Genomic DNA, 18,928 nt, shown 5'->3' on the forward strand with positions numbered 1-18,928 from the left:
AATCTTTCAAAACCTAGTGCAGTGATTAAACACCCCAAAGCCTTTAAATTCAACATAATAGCCAGGGAAGTGCCAATAAAGCCCCCAGCAGTCTATCTCCCCATTTGTGATTTGTTTTTCATTGAGATTCAAACTGGCGCACTCGTGTTTCATTTCCATGTACTGATGTGAAACGAATTTGACAAACAGAAGTAGAGGCACACTTTGAAAGTAATTCCCTCTGCAAGAAAGGGGAAGAAAAGCTCCTCAGTCTAATTGGAAGTAGTGTCATCTGGCCGCAGGGTACAAAACAGCTCATTAAGAAAAGACAAGAGGAAAGACTGTGTCCAAAATAGCAGGGATACAAAAGAGGATGCAAAAAATCAAAAGCATGACAAAACATTCATCGTACTGCATCCAACATGCACAATCCAAAAAGGAGTTTCAATCTAATTTACCAGTTATATAAATCCTCTAGGTACAATATTTTTTTGCAATAATTCAAACCACTAAAGATACAAGTCACATCAGATTTTTCAATTTTGCACAGGCATTACAATACTGAGAGCATGGAAAATAACAACATTTCATCATGCTTGTGAATATTCTGCGTGGGCTCAAGGCCGGAAAGATAAATGCATTAGTGTGAGTTTACACAGACCAACACAAATCCAATATGGCAGACGGCTCCGCGGTGCCATTTCCCCCTCATTTTTGTGAAAAGACAGCGAGACATCTATTTGATCACAAGTTGGATATTACACAAGAACACAAGAACAGCATATCGCTATGTGGACGTCCCAACGAGACGCGACAGGCTCAGACACTGTGAGGCAGTGTGTCCTCTGATACTGTACTGATACTGAGGTGCCATCAGACAAACATGCAGAGCTCGCCGATGACAGCAAGTTACACCAGAGAACCAGAAACACAAAGGAAAAACAAAACAAAACAACTTGATCCGTTTTATTACAAGTCTGTCATGATTCAGTTTTAGAATATTTCCTACCAACAACAAAAAGCAGGAAATTTAATTTCAGCTTACATCCGAGATTCAGGATTCAGTAGGCAGTGTTCCCTGTACATTTGAAAAAGAATTTTCGGTGCAATATGTAATCTCTCAAGGACAAAGATGGGATATTCACTCACAATCCTTCCACAATTACAGGGAAAACAAAACTTTCTTACTTTTTCAAAAATAGATATTATAGCTTGTTTTCTGGATCTGTTCAGAGTGCTTCCGGTTAAAAGGGAGTTTTATCATTCCATTTAGATGTATTGGGTATATTGTGACTTGCGCTGTATAAATAACACTGAAATTGAATGGAATATTGTTGACATTGTGTCCTCCAGGCTGAAGGGGAGAGGAACCGTTAGGCTTGTTATCAGCACACGGCTCGAAAGCCTCCATCTGTGACGGTATGGGGGTGTGTCGGTGCATGCGGCATGAGGGACTGTGAAAGCTTGGTTACCGCTGAACAATACTTGGAGGGTTTGGAGTTTGACAAAGACAACTGTTTTTCAGAAAATCCTTTTGATTATTTCAGCAAGGCGATGCCAAACCACAATTCTACACCTACTACAAAGGTTGTGGTGAAAGACTGCTAAACTGGAAACATTTGCCGCCTTATAAAATGAATAATACATCAAACCAGGCTCAATACAGCTCGAAAAACTGTATGAAGCAAGTCAAAGAGAGAATTTAAAAGCTAAAGCATTTGGTCTCCTGGGCAATTTAACTCATCCAGCACTACTGCTGCACACTGGTGAACACTTTCTGCTGATGTGTTGCTCGTATCATATTCGGAGTCAGCTTTTATAACTTTTAAACACAAACTGATTTCATTTTTTCAGCATTTAGTATGTTGTGGTTCGACCATTTTTGACTAAATGCAGGACTTTTATTCTGGAGAAAATTTCCCAAGTTTTCTGGAGATGGGATTGTGCAATTTCATTGTGAAAGAGCATCAGTCAAAACTGCAATTATGAGCTGCAGTGACCTTAATAAAGACACCACATTGTCTGAGGGGTGCCAGTGTTAATTCTCTGGCTGGCACGCAAGCCCCGCCCCCCCCGCCCAAGATGCATGATGGATTCCTTGGATTCCTCGTGTTTGTGTAAGATTGAGGCTGAATAGCTTCGGTGGAGGGGAAAATGCGCCATGTTGTAGATTCGGCACAAATTGTTGTCCACAAGAATGTCCGCCACAGACTGGAAAAGTGAAAGAGAGCAGAAGGAGAGAAGATGACGTGAAACAAGCTGGCAGACAGCAAGAGGGAGCCTGCGTTTCGTTCTCTGACCGCAGAGTGACCGGTGAGCTTTTGGCTGCAGCCGTGAATCTGCTGCCGTGCAGAGCCGTGTTTGACAGATGACTCAACACTCGCAGGCAAAGCTCTCAAAACTCTCTCAGACCGGTCATAAATCACATGCGATATTCTTCGCTTGAGTCAAGAGCACGCCAGAGTTTTATAAGTGGATTAATGCATTTGTTTGAATTGTTCTCCAAGATTCCAACAGTTGTGGCACTAAAGGCCTGGATTATATGACAGGTTCAAGGCAAACAGGAACGGTAATAAGAATGTTTTGTGGTCTGTCGTATTTCCACGGCGAGACAAGACAGCATTGTGGAAGTAGTTTATTTGTTACCTGCTGCTGGAGTGTGCACTGGATTAACCCTCGAGAAGTGAGCAATGGGGGAGCAGAGGGGAGACGAGAGATAAACACCTGGTAGGGAACCATCAACCTCCCTCTGAGCAAGGCAGGCACCACTTCAATGAAGCTTTTAAGAAGAATCGAGGGGTAAAAAAAAAAAAAAAAAGGCATTGCAGGGCTCAGTAGACAGATTAAAGACAGAAATGCTCCTTTTTCCACTTTGCTTTGACAAGAAGATTGCAGACTAGAGTTAATTTATCATTCTTTGTCCTCCTCTCCTCCCTGGAGCTGTGAAGCAGCAGCCTAAAAGCAGCAGGTGGTGGGGTTGTATCACACCAGACTGTTTGGAGATGAAGACGGGAGACTTTGCAGAGCATGCGTAGAGTTCACATGGAGAAAATCTGCAGAGCTACTCTTTAGAAAAGCTCTGTCACTTAAAAAAAACAAAAACATCTGTTTCACAGATGCAACAAGTGCACATAGCTCTGTGTACAGTAAAACAGAAAGCACACAAACACCTTGAACACACTTCAAAGCTGTTGGTGGAATTTAGAGGGGAGAGAAGAAGGACGCACAAGGTGCATGAATGCACCAGTCAACCCAGACCTCTGAAAAACCTTGGGGGGATCACAGTGGGAGAAAGTCTCCCACAAAGTTTACAAAATAAAATCAGAGCCAAACGAGACCAACTTGTAGACCAACGCAACCTTAGCCTTCCCACGGTGCAACGCGGCGCGAGACAGCAGGCAACAACAAAGTTGACAGGCATCTGCTGAGCAGGGAAAGAGGAGACACCTCTGCCGAAGGCACAGACACAACAACGCTACTAACCCAAAACACATCAGAGGTGAAGAGAAAAGAACAACACAGCAACAAACATCATCAAGCATGCGCTGCAGGCCGCGGCAAGTGCGCTTGGCAGCCGGCGCGTGCAGGCAGGTCGCCGAGCTGTGGAGGACAAACGTGCTATTAAGGAAACCTAATTAACAGTTATACAGTTCCATGACATCTGGAGGGTAAAGAGCAGGAAAGTCGAAGAAGAAAATGAAGAGAAGAAGAAGGTGAGAGAAAGGTGAAGTAATGCTATTCATGGGATTTTTTTTGTGGGGGGGTTTCACAAAAAAAAAAAAAAAAGAATATTGTATAATACGAATAAGCTGTTTGCACCAGTGACAAAATTATAAAATCAATTTTTCATGGGCTACATCCTCACACTCAGCTCTTTTGCTCTCATGCAATTTCCTTATATTTCAAATGAAAACAGGAGACTTTAATTTAGTTGTCCATTTACACAACAACGGTCCTTTTAGACAATGTCTCCCAAAGGGAAACGTTTTGAAAATGCCCCGTCTCCACGTAAACAGGGGAAGAGAGCACATCTAACATAGCGACATGTGATTATATGAGTCGTAACATGATTGCTGTCAGTTCATTTGGTTTTCTTTAGCTGCATGTTTGTTGTTTCATTCAGAAAACACTTCGCGGCTTGCGAGTTACCACTTCAAGAATTCTGGTCCGTGGGACTATGAAAGGTCAGAGTAAACCGGGCTGATTGGAAATGCCCACACAGGTCAGAGATAATATTGTCCTCTGGTTTTATTGTGTGGGTGATGGCACTGGGTTTTTACAAGGAGTGATTACAGCAGTGCTGAAAATTACAGGTTAACCTGTCCAATATATTCTCTATATCAGAGATGTCAAGTTCATTTTAGTTGAGCTACTCAGAGGCCCATTTGAACTCAATAGGGCCAGACCGGCTCCATGATAAAAACCTAATACATTAAAGTAAAGTTTTGGGGTTTTTTGCGCTGTTGAGAGACACAACTGATCAAACTTGGTTTGTTTCGTAGGAAAAACAAGTTCAGCAATTGATTAACAAAATCATCAGTTGAATAAATCCATGTGCTTTTGAGACATGCGAGTTTGAGACATTAAAAATAAATCACAATATTAAATTAATGTGACTGTTAAGACTAAGCAGAGAGAGAGAAAGACAAAGAACAGAACAGAGTTTGGTTGGTTCTCCCAATTACATCAGCCTTTACAACCAGGAAACACATGTTCTTTCAGAATATAATAACATGTTATGTTGTCTCCCAATGCGATATTTATGTATGATGTAGCTCTATATTTGCCATCTCCTATAAATTAAATGAAATATTGAGGCAGCTGTGAATCTCTGTGAAGTCTAAATAAACACGCACCTGCCCACAAAAGAACCAATGTTCCACATCTGAATACAGATAGCGTCAATGTTTTCTCTCATGTTTTTTGCCTTTTGGCAATAAATGCATGCATATGAAAGTGCTTCAAAGACATTCATCTGTGTTTTATTTATTATTTCCACTTGGGACAATCATCATGCCTGAGATATGGTTTTGATATAACTTGAAATGATAAAGAAACCAGTTGGACCGGGACAGAACTGAGTTGCTGATAAGAATCACAGGTTGGAATGTGTTAAAGGTATTCATTAATAAAACTGAAATTAAAAACAGAAATCCTTAACGTGCGATCGTACAGAAACTAGAGACACACAACCCCCCACATCATTAGCATGTTCACCTTAAAAGAAGCAATATAAAAGAGGTGTAAAGAATAAGAGCAGGAATTTAACAGCACATACCTCAAACCTTAAAAGGCTGAATGCAAGTAATTTAAAACACAGGTATGTTGATGTCTTGGAACAGGATCATTAATCTGCCACCAGCAGGTTAATCACTCAAATAGGAAGCACACACACACACACACACACCCCCTGAAACGTGCATTATGTTCCCAGGAATGCTGGGCACAAGGGGGAAAAAAAGGAAACAACACTTATCAATGTTGATGTTTATGTGATAACCCCCCCCCCCCCCCCGTTCTGTTTTGCTCCTCACTTCGTCTCCCTTTCATTGTGTCTCGGCCCCATTTATTACCCCTTTTGTAGTACAGTATACGCAATACATAAACAAATACAGCTGCTGCATTTCATCAGCCCTGTGATTAGTCTTGTCGGCTGCACTCCAGCCTCACGAGAGAACACGAGAGAAACAGAAATATTCCACACGGTCCCGCAGGATGCCAATTTCTGGAACCACGGTATTGTTTGTGAAGAGGCGGGGGTTTACCATCATGTGCTTCTGCAGGGTTGCTGCTTTGTTTTTCAATGGAGGTCATAAATTATCCAGCTTGTAAATGTGAACAGTTTACAGTCAGACAATAAAAAGTCTTATTATTGGACAGAATGAGAAAAGCATTTGTTTTTTTTTTGTTTTTTTTTAATGGACAGGCTTTGCTAGTTGGGAGTTTGAAACAGGCTGTTTACTGTATCTGACCCTGTTTGTTTGGATTTTTCTGTGTGTATGTGTGTGTGTGTGTGTGTGTGTGTGTGTGTATATGTGTGTGTGAAACTCTGTCACACCAAGATTGAGATACAAGAGATCAATGCTTCTACCCCGGAGCCTCGGGGGTAGTGACTAACCATCTAATTAGAGGTTATAGGGAGGAGCCGCAGCTCTAAATGAATAATTAGTGCCTTCACAGAGTCTGGGACGAACAATACAAGAGAGAAATGAAAAATGGCCACCAAACCACATCGCCGCCTCTCCCTGACAAAAACTAAATAGTCTGTGTCCCGAGGAGTCGGAGGAGATTCAATACCTGAGCGGACGCAAGATGAAAAGACGAGGAGACACTTGGTGACCACCTCAGGTGTTAAATAAGCACTTCCATTTGTCATCATTCTCTTCAAAGAGATCCACTTCTTTCTACAGTGGGAGGTTGTCGTACTTGTCTGAATGCCAACTATAAATAACACAGCCTTTAATAAAGCACCATTATGTGCTTTCGCATCTGAACTGTGGATTTAAAATGTTCTTTGGTGTTTTTCTCTTCAAGGTTATTACAAAAAAAAGCAGCAAAAATAAGTAGAACTCTTCCAGATCCATGCAAAATGAATAGTAACAACAGTAAACGTCTGTTTTCTAAGATCCTGCATAATGTGTACTAAATTACACCTTTACATAAGCAGATAGTGTTTTCAGTTTGCGTGAGTTTTAAAATACGAGATTAATCTGATGGAAATAAGAAAAATGCTATAATGGAGATGATCAGTCACAACTTGAAGAATAACAGAAAATAGTTCCCAAATAAATGTTGAGAAAACCATCTGAGAAAATTCTTCCACCCACAATAAAAACAGCATCTATGTTAAAGGCAAAGCCTACTGGCACCACTGTCCGAAACGAGTTATAAATAAATGCAACCATTAGTAAAGCAAACGTGTCATATGTAGCAAATTAACATTAACTCCTCTGAGTGTTTTGCTAAATTGATGGTGTTATTTTGCATTACAGTTATTCCTCTTTGTGTCCTGTTATTAGAGCAGCTACCATGTGTATGTGTGCAATATCACATTTGTGCATGTTTATATACATGCAAACTTACACAGAGACAGAGATGGAGTGTTTTCAAAATGTTGTGTTTATAGTGGCTCAGACACTGTTGTCGGGTAAAAGGACGCAAAAACACAAGGAACATTTTACATTTGCACTTGCAAACATATAATTGTCAATCATAGTAAACAAAAAATAAACTGTATTCAACTTTTTTTTTTTAAATCCATTAGGAGATAAATGTATTTCATCCACACACATATAATGAATATGCAATTTTTACTTTGTTGTTGAAATGAAAATTGTTTGGATATAAAAAAATAAAAAATAAACTAAGTGCGTCATTCAGCTGATGCAGTGTTACCACAATGGACACTCGGACACAACAATGGAGACACAGGGAGAAAAGCTTTTTCCCAGACTTGTTTTGAAACAGTGTCAGTGAAGGTAACACAAGATGAGCAGCTAAAAGCACCAGAGGGAGAATCTCCTTTGTAACTGCAAACACTGCTCAACAATAATGTTCATTATGTGGAGAGTAATTAGTCCTGAAACTAAACACGTAACTTTGTTCTGAGAATGAACAAGAGAAAAGCAACATGCAGCAATTAATCAAAGGTTAACGATAACAGGAGAGTATGAAAGTACTCCATAAAAGTCAGAGGAAATTTGTCCATTAGATAATTAGACTGGTTTTTACGAGCTTGGCGTTTGATTTGAGCGACACAAGAAAACAATTGAGTGAAGAGGTCTCGGAGCATGAAGGGTACACGATCATGAGGACACCGATTAGGGAAGTTTGATTTTTTTTTTTTTTTTTTTCTCCCAAGAAAACTGTCACTCTTTATCTGCGGTGACCAAAACTTTGAATGCCATCAGTTATTTTTTGAGACGCCCCATGAACAACATTCTGCGACACATTAATAAGACTACCAATGACAGTGGGTGGTTCCCTTTAAAACTGACACATACATTCAGCATAGTACCATCAAGTACTTATGCTTCAAATTCTTAGTAATTCTGCAGATAATTAAATTAAATTTGACTGCCACGTGCAGGACCCACCTTGAAGAAGAATGGCAGGAACTTTATCTAATCTTGATTTAAAAACATAGTTTAACAGACTAATGGCATATGCAAATGTACATCCTAACAAAATAAAACACTAATGTGAATATCTTATCACTTGATACAACTCATCAATGTTTGTAGGCAGCTACTGTGATTAAAAGCTGTTGGTCTCAAAAGAAAAATTTGATAGTGTACTTTGGTACAAACCTTTGGTACAAAGTCCTCACTTCTACTGTATAGATCTTTAACCAAGAGGCCAGTTTGTTTCCTCAAGAGGACACATCTCAGGTTATTGAATATTTTGAAGAAATTCAACTCATTTAACTTACTTCACGTGAAACAAGTTATTTAGTTCTATATGTTACCAAGTAGGTTTGTGCTATAACCCTATGCAAATGGTTTCTTTAATATGACATTGAAGGCCCAGTGTTCTGGTTGCTGGTATAAATGTTGACATATTTTGTTCACAAACACTCGTCATAGTTTTGCAGAATAATACTATGGCTATGTGTTTTTAGGCTAGTACTCTGTTGTAGACTTACTTCATCACTGTCTTACCTGCATCATTAAAACTATTTGATTATACGGGCGTATGCACAGATCGAACGACACTTGCTGTACTAAAAAAGAAAAATTACATTTATTGTATCTGTGCAGAATAATGCTGATCCAGATTTGAAGCCCCATTCGTGACCAACCTGCTATTAATCTTCTTCTTTTTTCTCAGGACAGGCACTAAACAATGGCTGTCTCGCTGCTCTCGTTAGCAAACTTTCTACACAACCGGCTCTCTTCATAATCAATACCTTTAATTCTCTAATGGCCTCGGCTGATTTAACCCCAGCAATGTTATGAGAGGCACAGAGCCAGAGAGAGAGGGAGAGAGAGAGAGAGAGCCCGAGAGAGCGAGAGGCTGTGGGATGAACTCTACCTGTCTCTCTGGTTTCTGTCAAAGGGCTGTGGACAGGTATTTCCCCTGAGGACAGATATAGGTGGAGCCATGAAGAGGTCAGAGGTCAGAGTAAGATAATAACAAGCGTTTTCAAAGCTCCTCCACCCACTTTGTCAGGTAAGAACAGGTCTAATGCAGGTGAAAGAGCTTTGGCAACACCAGACCTTCCACCGTCCAAATACAGGCCACAAGATTCTCCAAGCTCAGTCATGTAGGCTCTTGGGTTTTCCAATCAACCCATACAGGAAGAGAAAAAAGCGCTTGGTTTCTCCAGCCTGGCTAATATCCAAAATGAAACAAAAAGTTTCATCACATCAGAGTGATGGTTTATATTATCTCTCTGAATCTCTGGGACATGAAATTGCTCTCTGAAGAAGCACCGTCAAATATCTTGGTATTGTGTAATATTTACTGTGTCTAGTGAGGCAATCCCATTACCCAGTATTTTTTTCTAAATCATACTTTATTTTATAGGATTGGGCCAGTGGGGCCAAAAATCTCTGTTCATGCTCTGGCTGCATGAGGGAACCGATATTACATCATATTTCTTCTCATGGGAAGTCTACATTTAGTACGTTCTTTAGCTCTTCTTGGCTAAGATTCTAGTAAATGGAGCCACGATAAGCCTCGCAGCCTGTATTTTGGATCCGTTTGCCCATCTGACATGAAACTTCTTTGTGTTTTAAAGAGTCAAAATTTATCCATTACTACAATGAGCCAACATGAATGTTTTGATGTCTGAGAGTTGACACTTCCCCAAAATGACGCACGCACACACACACACACACACACACACACACACACACACACACACACACCTGCGCTCAGTAATGCCTGAACCTGCCTCTGTGTGCTGGTCGGGAGGGTTGGTTGTGGTGAAAGCTGGTACAAGGCCACCTCGGGAAAATATTGTGCCTCTGAAAACAATGGCGGAGAGTGAGACAAATGCTACAATAACCTTGGCTGAAAGTATCCCTGGTTCTGGCAACCACAACAGACACAAGGCAGGATACAGATCACTCAGTGGGGGTTTGTCTTCCAAATCACACATCCAACGTCTTATTGATTATGTTTCACTTGTTCTTCTGACAGACATTCAACCAAGCTTTTTTTTCCCCAATTGTGTTTATAATGAGACCTTTTAAGGATGCTTTCTCTCCCAGCGTGATTGTTTTCATAGTACAATAGGAAAAAGGAATATTACCAGAAGGTTTCCAACAAAAACTTAGCCAGGTTGTGGGATATCTGAGGAACCAAATAAATCTTAATTGATTGGTTGTTAAAAGTTCACCTGGTCAACGGTAACCCGAACAATGATGATAAAAAAAAAGATTATCCTCATCCGTCATCAGGACATATCCAGTAGAAACCACAAATGTCTTCACAGTTTCATGCCAGTATTATCAAACTTGAAGACGGTGGGGTATTTATCTGGATAAGTTTAAACTACAAGCGTTCAGTGGTGTAAAAGTGAAAGAAAGAAAAAAAATCATCTGGGGATTAGCAGCTAAAGAAACATTCAAGTTCCTCAGAGGTTTAATATTTCCTTTGCTGCTAATCCCCTAGATTAGCAGCAAAATAAATATTCAACGTCTGCGATAGTTGAATGTGCTCCATTAATCATTTAAAATCAACACAGATGAGTTCACAAAAACATTAAGTCAATTCAGTTTTAAAACCAGTGTGTATGTTTTATCCGATCCTAAATATTAAAAGTACATGGAAAAAGTATACATTTAAATTTTTTTAAAATGTGATAAGAAATTACAGCTTGGATTTAGACATAACATTTAGGCATTTATAGCAATGAAAAACATCTAACATACTTGATGTGAAGTGTGGTAAATCTGTTTTTGCATCAACTCGAGGAGCGCACAACTCCAAAGCGTCGTTTATAAGCATCAGTGTTGAAACGAATAAGATCATTGCATACTTTCCTCAATACCAATCAATCAAAGAGAAAATCCCTGACAATACACATTTTGTTGTCCTCAAGGTGTGGCCGCTGAGCTTGCCAAATGGATGTGATGCAGTTGGTATTGGCAGACAGGGTTAATCAGACATACCCTCAATTGTCAGAGCACATGAAAGTAAAGCCGAGTGTGAGCCAGGCATTAAAACATCAAGAGGTTAAATGATTGGGTGTAAACACACCGGCAGCTCTGCAACAACGCAACACCCTAAAATACCTTCGAGCTTTTGGGAATTGTGGCATACACATAATGAGGCTCATTACCCCACACAGCAGGTATTGCCAGCCACAAGAACAATGTCCGACATAAAAAGAGACTGTAAACACATGGCATCCTAATGTATTAGGAAACACAAAAATGTGCAGAATGACTTTCTGTAAACATTAGTGTGTGTGTTTAAATTGATTTATCATCTACTGATATTACTTCCCGATTATCCTGGAGATTAAATACTACATGTTCCACCTCCTGTTTTAATTTAAAACTGCTTTTCTGCGGGGTGAAACATGGGAAAAGTAATTTAAGCCGCATTGAAAAAGCTCAGTGGCAGAACAAGTTTTTCTTGGTTATGTACTGTTGAGAGATTAACTTCCATCGCGCACATCAAAGCAACTTTGTCTTGGCAAACGCTTCAGGACTTCATCCTGACAGTTTCACTCCGTGTCAGTCAAATTCAATCAGGCCACGTCCTCAAGCGAATGCTTGTCAGCTTAAAGGAGCCACACTGAAAGAAATGAGTCTCAAGAACAAATGGCTGAAGGGTGGAATCATAACTTTGTCAAGGAGTCTCATAAAGCTGACTCATTTGCTATCTTAAAGATCAGTGATGCTACATTTAGATGAAACTGGCATTTTGTGAAAAAAAAAAAAAAAAGCTTCTGAAAACTGATTTTAAGATCTCCCATGAATCATTTGAAAGGATGGATTCAGCTGGGGGCTTTAGCTTGTATTTCATGAACATAATGGTTTGGCCAGAGGTTTCACTCGTAAATTCCTCACACCTCATTAGAAAAACACCTCATTGCCAAGTCAGAGAACATCAAGCCCTCGCTGCCCTATAATCTCAAAAAAGGATTTGTGGTTTTTGCTAATTTTGTTGCGACGCAAAAAATCAAGAGTGCTTCAAGTATCCAACATAACTGTGTCCAGCTTATGAGGTTAACCGTCTCTGGAAAATACTAACAATTGGTGGATTTTACATGATTCTATGTTTAAACAACAACATGTCATGTTTGCTAAACTGATGGTAACACAAATGGCTTGACCAATAAAACATGATTAAGAAAAATCTGGATCACTGGTTACCTTTTGGCAATTGTGAAATCAGATGATTATTCATCCAGTGGTTGGTTAAAAGTTCAGCCTTTGTTTAGGATGTTCACTTCTGATGAGGTCTGACTTGAGGTTTTCAGCAGATCAACGTGTCGTCAATAAGATTACCAGGTTTAGAAAAATTGACTGTACTTGCCTTTTTATGCCTGACAAATAGTTAAATGTGTTTTATTGTTTCTGTCTGGTTCCAAAGCCAAGATATTAAAGGTTGTGCATTTCTCATCTGTTTTACCTGTGGGTGTTTACAGGTCATATCACGTCTGGGTGTTTTAATATAAGGCTGGTGTTGTCACATGCTAGGCTTATAAGGTTGTAATATTCCCTGTTTATCAGGTCCCACTTCTGTTTTCTGTGGCCATAGAGTGAATTATTTTTCTGATACTCCTCTTGTTTCATGTCTTGTGTAGCTCCGCCCCTTGAATTACCTGCGGCCCTTTCACCCATGTCCTGCCCTGCTACCTTTCTGTGCTTGTGTATTTAAGTCGCAAGTTCAACTTGTTCTTGTTTGCTTGCTTCATGTTTATATCAAGTGTGTTTGGTCCTCGCCTTTTCCTTTGTGTATATTCTGTTTTTTCAACTGCTTACCGTACTTAGTTGCATCGTTGCCTTCGATCTATTGGATCTTGTTAGACTGCTGTTCCCTGTATGAAGCTTGTTATCATTTCATTATGAACTCTGTTTGACCTGCGCTGATCTGAGTTGTTGATGTGCATCTGTCTGGTCATGTCTCCAATATTTTCTGTATCACTTCATATTTGTTCAAGGACTCACAAGAAAGGTTCACAACATTTTACTGATTCCAATATAGAAACCAGTGTGTTCATGGTAAAATCACCAGAGGAAAACTGTTTTGCTACACAACAAGTGGACCTCAAAAAAGGATGACACTTTTGACAAGGATATGCTTAGCTGAGCATTTAGTGGTCTGCGAATGAGGAGGCCCTCTATTGAAATGTCGGCTTTGGGCAGAGGATGGTACCCAGTGACAGCTCACTGTTTTTGAAATGTTTAGACAATTTCACCACATGATAGCTGCTGCTGCAAGGGATTACTAGGATCAGCAAATGCAACAACCTACGCTCTAAACTGTGCTGTCATGCACCGTGTGTTTTCTTGGGCCACATGTGACCCGGGTGACAACTGTGCGTCCTGCAAGGGTGTGTCACCCTCAACCGGGTGGCATGACCCCAGATGGCAAGGAGGCACTCAGCTGGAAAACAGATGAAGCGTTGCATGCTGTGGCAGGTGCCTTGGCGAGTGGCAACCATTTACTAACCACCAACATCAAACGTAGGCAGAAAAAAGCAGACAGAACGAAGGCACAGACAAAACAAAAAGCCAGACTAAATGAAAACAAAGACCACTGTTGGCCTTTCTCTGGCACACCACAGTGTTTTTCAGGCTTTTGTTGCCAGCCACAGAGGGAAAACACTGACACCGAGAGAGCATCAGCATTCACCCGCTTTTTGCAGCCGAAGCTTCAAGATGCAACAGATTGAGACTAGGCAGAGCCAGAAGGTGAAACACCACGTGGCGGCCACAGATCAACAATAGAAATGATGGGAGTCTTCTGCGTCTGACTGAAAGCTCCTCTGTACCCCTACAGGGAGAAACCGTTTTTGTGACACTGAATCTGTCGCTGACAGCAAACTGTCTCCATTTGTTAGGTTACGAGGCACTATCTGAGTATCGAGATGCAAACAGAAGTCGGGACAAACGTGTAAGACAGTATTTGATATGAGCAAAGCTCCCAGCCATTAGAAATGGGCCACATGTCGCAAGGATGGGTTACACTCTGAGCAGCACTGGACCCTAGACAAAAAAAAACAAGGCTGAACCAGCACATGGTAAACCCATCTGGAACAAAGGGTGGCCTAATTTCACCCGCAGATAAGGGATGAGCCCAGCTCAGGACAATGTGGGTTGCTACTCTCTCTCGCTCCCCACTCACAAAGGTTTGGGATATCTGTTCTGGACACAGAGCTAAATGATGACTTGTCCAAAATAGGTCAGTCAAAAAGCACCAATGTACAGTAACATGCAAAAAATAGCATAGTTAAACACATACATTCATGCAGGCCATGTGGCTAACAGGCATTATTTGATGGGTTAATGGGTTGTTAGCCATTCAAACAGCAGGCTTTAGTCAAGCATGTCACATTGACAGGATAATGGTGGATCGCTGGAGGCGATAGGCAGATGTTGAGGTCTGGTGGTGCCTATTACCATGAAAAGACATCTTAAAGTTTCAAATCCACCCTTCCGCTGTCTGGTTACTCGTGCCGTTCCATTCACCTCGGGTTCAAACACACGCTATATCTTTTTCTTTGGTTCCATTCAGTTATTTAGCTTTTATCTCTAATGATTTCAGAAGGTGGTATTATAGCTAAATGCCACCCTCCCTGTCCACCTATTCATTTAACTATTAGCTATACACGCTAACAGAAGCTGGAGGCAATCTGAGGTAATCCTAAGTGAGAGGTGGGGTCAATACCAAGACTGACGCACCCAGAACCTTTACAATCAGATTCTCACTTGCAATTAATTTAAATTTGCCAATCATCCCATCATATAATCCCCAAGAGGAATAGTCACAGCAGGGCAATGAGTTCAAAATCAAAAACTTTATGTGACAGTAAAATGTTATCTATAAATATATATACACACACTGCAAAAGGAGTTATGGTGTCAACCATCCGTGACAATTATCCTTCATTTACCTTACAAACAGCTTTTAACTATCAACTGACCTAGCTGCAAATGTTGACCCAATTTTAGTTGTTGATGTCCATCTTTAATATATTATCAATACCTTTCTGAAGGAAATTTGTCATTACACTCACACAAACACATATGTCCAGCATTTAAATTTCGCGGAACATTTCCAGGTTTGTGAACATCTTAACGTCATGGAAACTCATGAAAGATTCCCGAAGCATTGTGTGTACAAGATCCCATTTGTACAGTTGATCTCGCAAGATCTTGATTTGCAACTGGGAAAAATGATCAATCGATGGAAAACGATCACAACATTTAAGACTATTCTCATGACTTGAATATTTTTTTCTAATCTGATAAAAAAAATTTATTTAAGAGCATTTGGCTAATAAAGACCACAGAAGTGAAGTTTGTAAATACTTCAAATACACATTTTTTTTAATTAATGTGATTTGACAAGTCAACATTTTTTTCTCTCCTACTTATTATTGTAAGTTTAAAACTTAGGAAACAGATGCAAACACCACAAGGGTTTTTTTGTTAACCTATCTCAACATTTGAGAGCTAAAAAATATTTCACGTGCATTTACTCATTGCACAAGGACACTACATTTTGGGTAAGTTTTAATTATCTATTTTATTTATTATGTCTTCATGGTGTACATATAGCAGTCAACAGTATTTTGGGAGTCAGACGCACACACAGACACACAAGATAATATTTTCCGCAGTAATGTAGATGTTTGCATAGCACCTGTTCTTGAGTTTCATGTTGTGGACATGCAAACAGCAGCAGACAGCTTCCGTATATTCTCATATTTATTTAGAGGCCGCAAATGGAATCTAGTCCAAGACAGCAACTGTGCAACTGTTTCAATCTTAAGAAAAGTAACACAATTATGGATGTTTCACAGTTTGTTGAGAAACTGTGTTATTGATTTCACAACAGTATTCTGAAATTATTTATTTTGCTCACAAAAGTGGCATTACATTAATTTAACATGCTGGACACTGAGTCAGGTTAATGGAAGAAAAATCTTTCCAAATAACCTAGAGACGGATGAAGCAAGTCGACATCATGCTGAAATAAAGTTTTAGGGGAACATTTTTTGACTAAACCTCATAGGAGAATGCTACACACTTGCAGTGAATCACTCTATCTGCAAAACCTTTGAACTTTGGCATTAAAACAGCGCATGACAATCTTCCCCACGTCAGTTTTCAACAGAAGCGATTAAAAAGGTGGAGGGAATGAAAGTACCGGGATTAAAGACAGGGAGCGCTTTGTAAGCATGTGCCAAACGAGTAGAGAAGACAAACAGGAGAACCCAGTATAAACAGTCCGTCGCGCACATTTATCCAGGATTTACTGGACAGGAAAAGTCTCACACCCACATCTGAGTAGCTCATGCAAATGCATTGGCAACCTGGTTGATGCACATAATCATTCGTATCAACAAGCGTGTCAAAACAAGCAACGAAGCCAAAGGGGAGAACTTATAAAACACACATACACACGTACACACAGGCAACAATGATTGACAGGTTGCATTAAAGTGAGGGCAGGCCCAGGCGTAGCAAAAGGAGGGGTGACGGGAGGCAATTAGAGACATTTTTCAAAAGATAATAGCTGTGTACAACACATGCAGTCCATAAACGCTATTCATAGTAGGATGAGCAGAGTTATAAAATGCTTGTCCGTACGCCCATGATATAGCCCAGAGGGCATGGACGGAATAAGCAGAAAAGAGAGAGAGAAAGACAAAGATAAAGCAGTAACAGTCTCTTACTCTGGCATGTGGGGATGTCACAATATCTCCAGTAGATCCCATCCTCGTGATCGGCGATGTAGCACCACGGCTGAACATCCCCGTCAGGATTCCTGGAGAGGGAAAGGTGAACAAAGTTAAGGCCGAGAGAAATTCAGTTCCGATCGCAACTAAACATTTAGGAGCACAAACACAGGACACGTTCACATGAGCATTGTGTGGTCAGTTCCATTTTGTTAGTGGACTCTGGTACAGACCAAATACACAAACTCAGCTCCTCTTTAAAAAAATTTTATCTCTGTCAAGTGAACTCTGGTGGAGTTTGTTTACAGTGTGAAATGTCAGTGGGCCAAATTCAGGAAGTGAACTAAAGAGAGTGACATAGAGCACCTGTTGTATTTAGAGTGGAAAATTAGCCCAAGCATGCTGAAGAAAACAAAGAAAAAGGTCCAAATAGGTCTTGCGGGCAGATGTGGAATAATGATGACGTGCAGGAACTGATCAATAGATGGTCAGATTACTATGTATACGATGACTGCCTGTGGCCACACACAAGAACTGTTTGGTCGGCTTTGAAAAGAGCAGTGGGGAAGTGAACCAAATCAAGTGAAGGTGTGAAGGTTTTCACTCCACAAACATAATATTTGATACACTGCCTACTGATAAAACAAGAACTTATTGTGAGAAGAAATGCTAAACAAAATAGCCGTGAAGAAATACAAACTCAGATGTTTGTTGGTGGAGCAGCTAACATTGACCCATACCCACACAAAGACAGCAGTTCGACTAAAACCCCCTCTGCTGAGAGCTGAATACTCTAGTTCATGTTTCAGAAGGAGAGTATCTTGGCTGTGTCATTCATCCTGAGTAGCAACCCTTGGTGCTTGTTGGTTTAGGCCTTCCCCGGCACTCCAGAGGCCTGACCATGAACGTCAGTCAAGGGCCAGACCATTTGGTCTGGCTGGAGGTCGGGGGGGGAGCTGGTCTTTGTTCTGGTCCAGACAGAGACCTGAAAAGGAGATGGGTGATGGGGCCAAGCTTTTGTCTGAGAGCAGAGGCCTCTTTTGAACTTCATCAAGGCACTTTTAGCCCATCATAATAAGGCCGACAGGCCCCTCGGTGCTTTTCCTTTTCAGCTTCACTTTCAAAAGAGATGAGAAGTGGGATTGAAGATAGAAATACCTAAAAGCTTTGTGCAGGCTTCGTATCTCAAGGGGAAATCATTCAACTTTGTGAATCATGGCCGCTTCAAAATCGCTGAGAGATCAAATCGAATCGGTTGGCGAACCATGGCAACTAATTTTGGTGCTGCTTATGCTCTTTTTTTCCAAGATAAGATAATTGTAGAAATACTCTCTCTGTACACTACAACGTAGTCCAGAGTGACAGTGCTGTTGTTTTGTTGGGTTTTTTTTTAAGGCATGACTGCAATTGCCAGAGACATTTTCTCTTTCTCGTTTGACACACCTCATTGTAGCATCTTGAAAAAGGCCCGCAGCGTTGCACTATCCTGTTTCACCTTTTGTGCGCAAAGTTGTGAAGGGCGTTTCCATCCCTTTTCTTCTCCTATCAAAAACACTATCCTGAGTTTCCTCCTCTCTTTTCACAGTCAGAACAAGGTATTGACAAAGATGTCATTGTAGAGACTTTTCTTGGGGTTGAGCTTAAGTTTAAGAACTTTTAAAGCTTTTACTATCAATACTTGGCACACAGTTGCCTATTATCCTCTGGTATTCTGATAGCAATGACAACTCATGTTTAATTTATTTTCTTTTAACCATCATCAAAAGTACTCTCAACCTGGCATTTCCCCATGTTTACAGAAAACCGCTCTTGTTTCTCAGTATATTTGGACACCATATCACAAGCCTTGATCTGTGTTTGCTACTCCATCCAGAGTGAAGGCAGACACCTGTTTGTTTAGCCTGTGGCTACATTTGAAATAGCTGAAAAGAGGGGAAAAAAGAAGAAGAAAAACTAGGCTGGGTCTTCAAAACACTGGATTATGTACCATTTCACTATTTCTCTCTGGTCTTCTTGCTTTCATGCAAGTCAATGCATAATAAACCTGTCTGAAATAAGACTCCAGAGAACCCATGAGAA

The 18,928-nt window shown here is 40.4% G+C and overlaps 1 protein-coding gene across 1 annotated transcript in view; it reads right to left on the reverse strand.

The window, feature by feature from the left end:
- The window catches only part of kremen1 (kringle containing transmembrane protein 1), a 70,987-nt gene that overhangs the window by 15,999 nt on the left and 36,060 nt on the right, over positions 1-18,928 (reverse strand). Inside the window, exon 3 of the mRNA XM_080499016.1 lies at positions 16,847-16,938. Coding sequence (XP_080355142.1) covers positions 16,847-16,938 — 92 coding nt within the window. The remainder of the gene's footprint in view (positions 1-16,846; positions 16,939-18,928) is intronic.

Source organism: Blennius ocellaris (genome assembly GCF_963422515.1).
Source record: "Blennius ocellaris genome assembly, chromosome: 7".
Taxonomy (NCBI): domain Eukaryota; kingdom Metazoa; phylum Chordata; class Actinopteri; order Blenniiformes; family Blenniidae; genus Blennius; species Blennius ocellaris.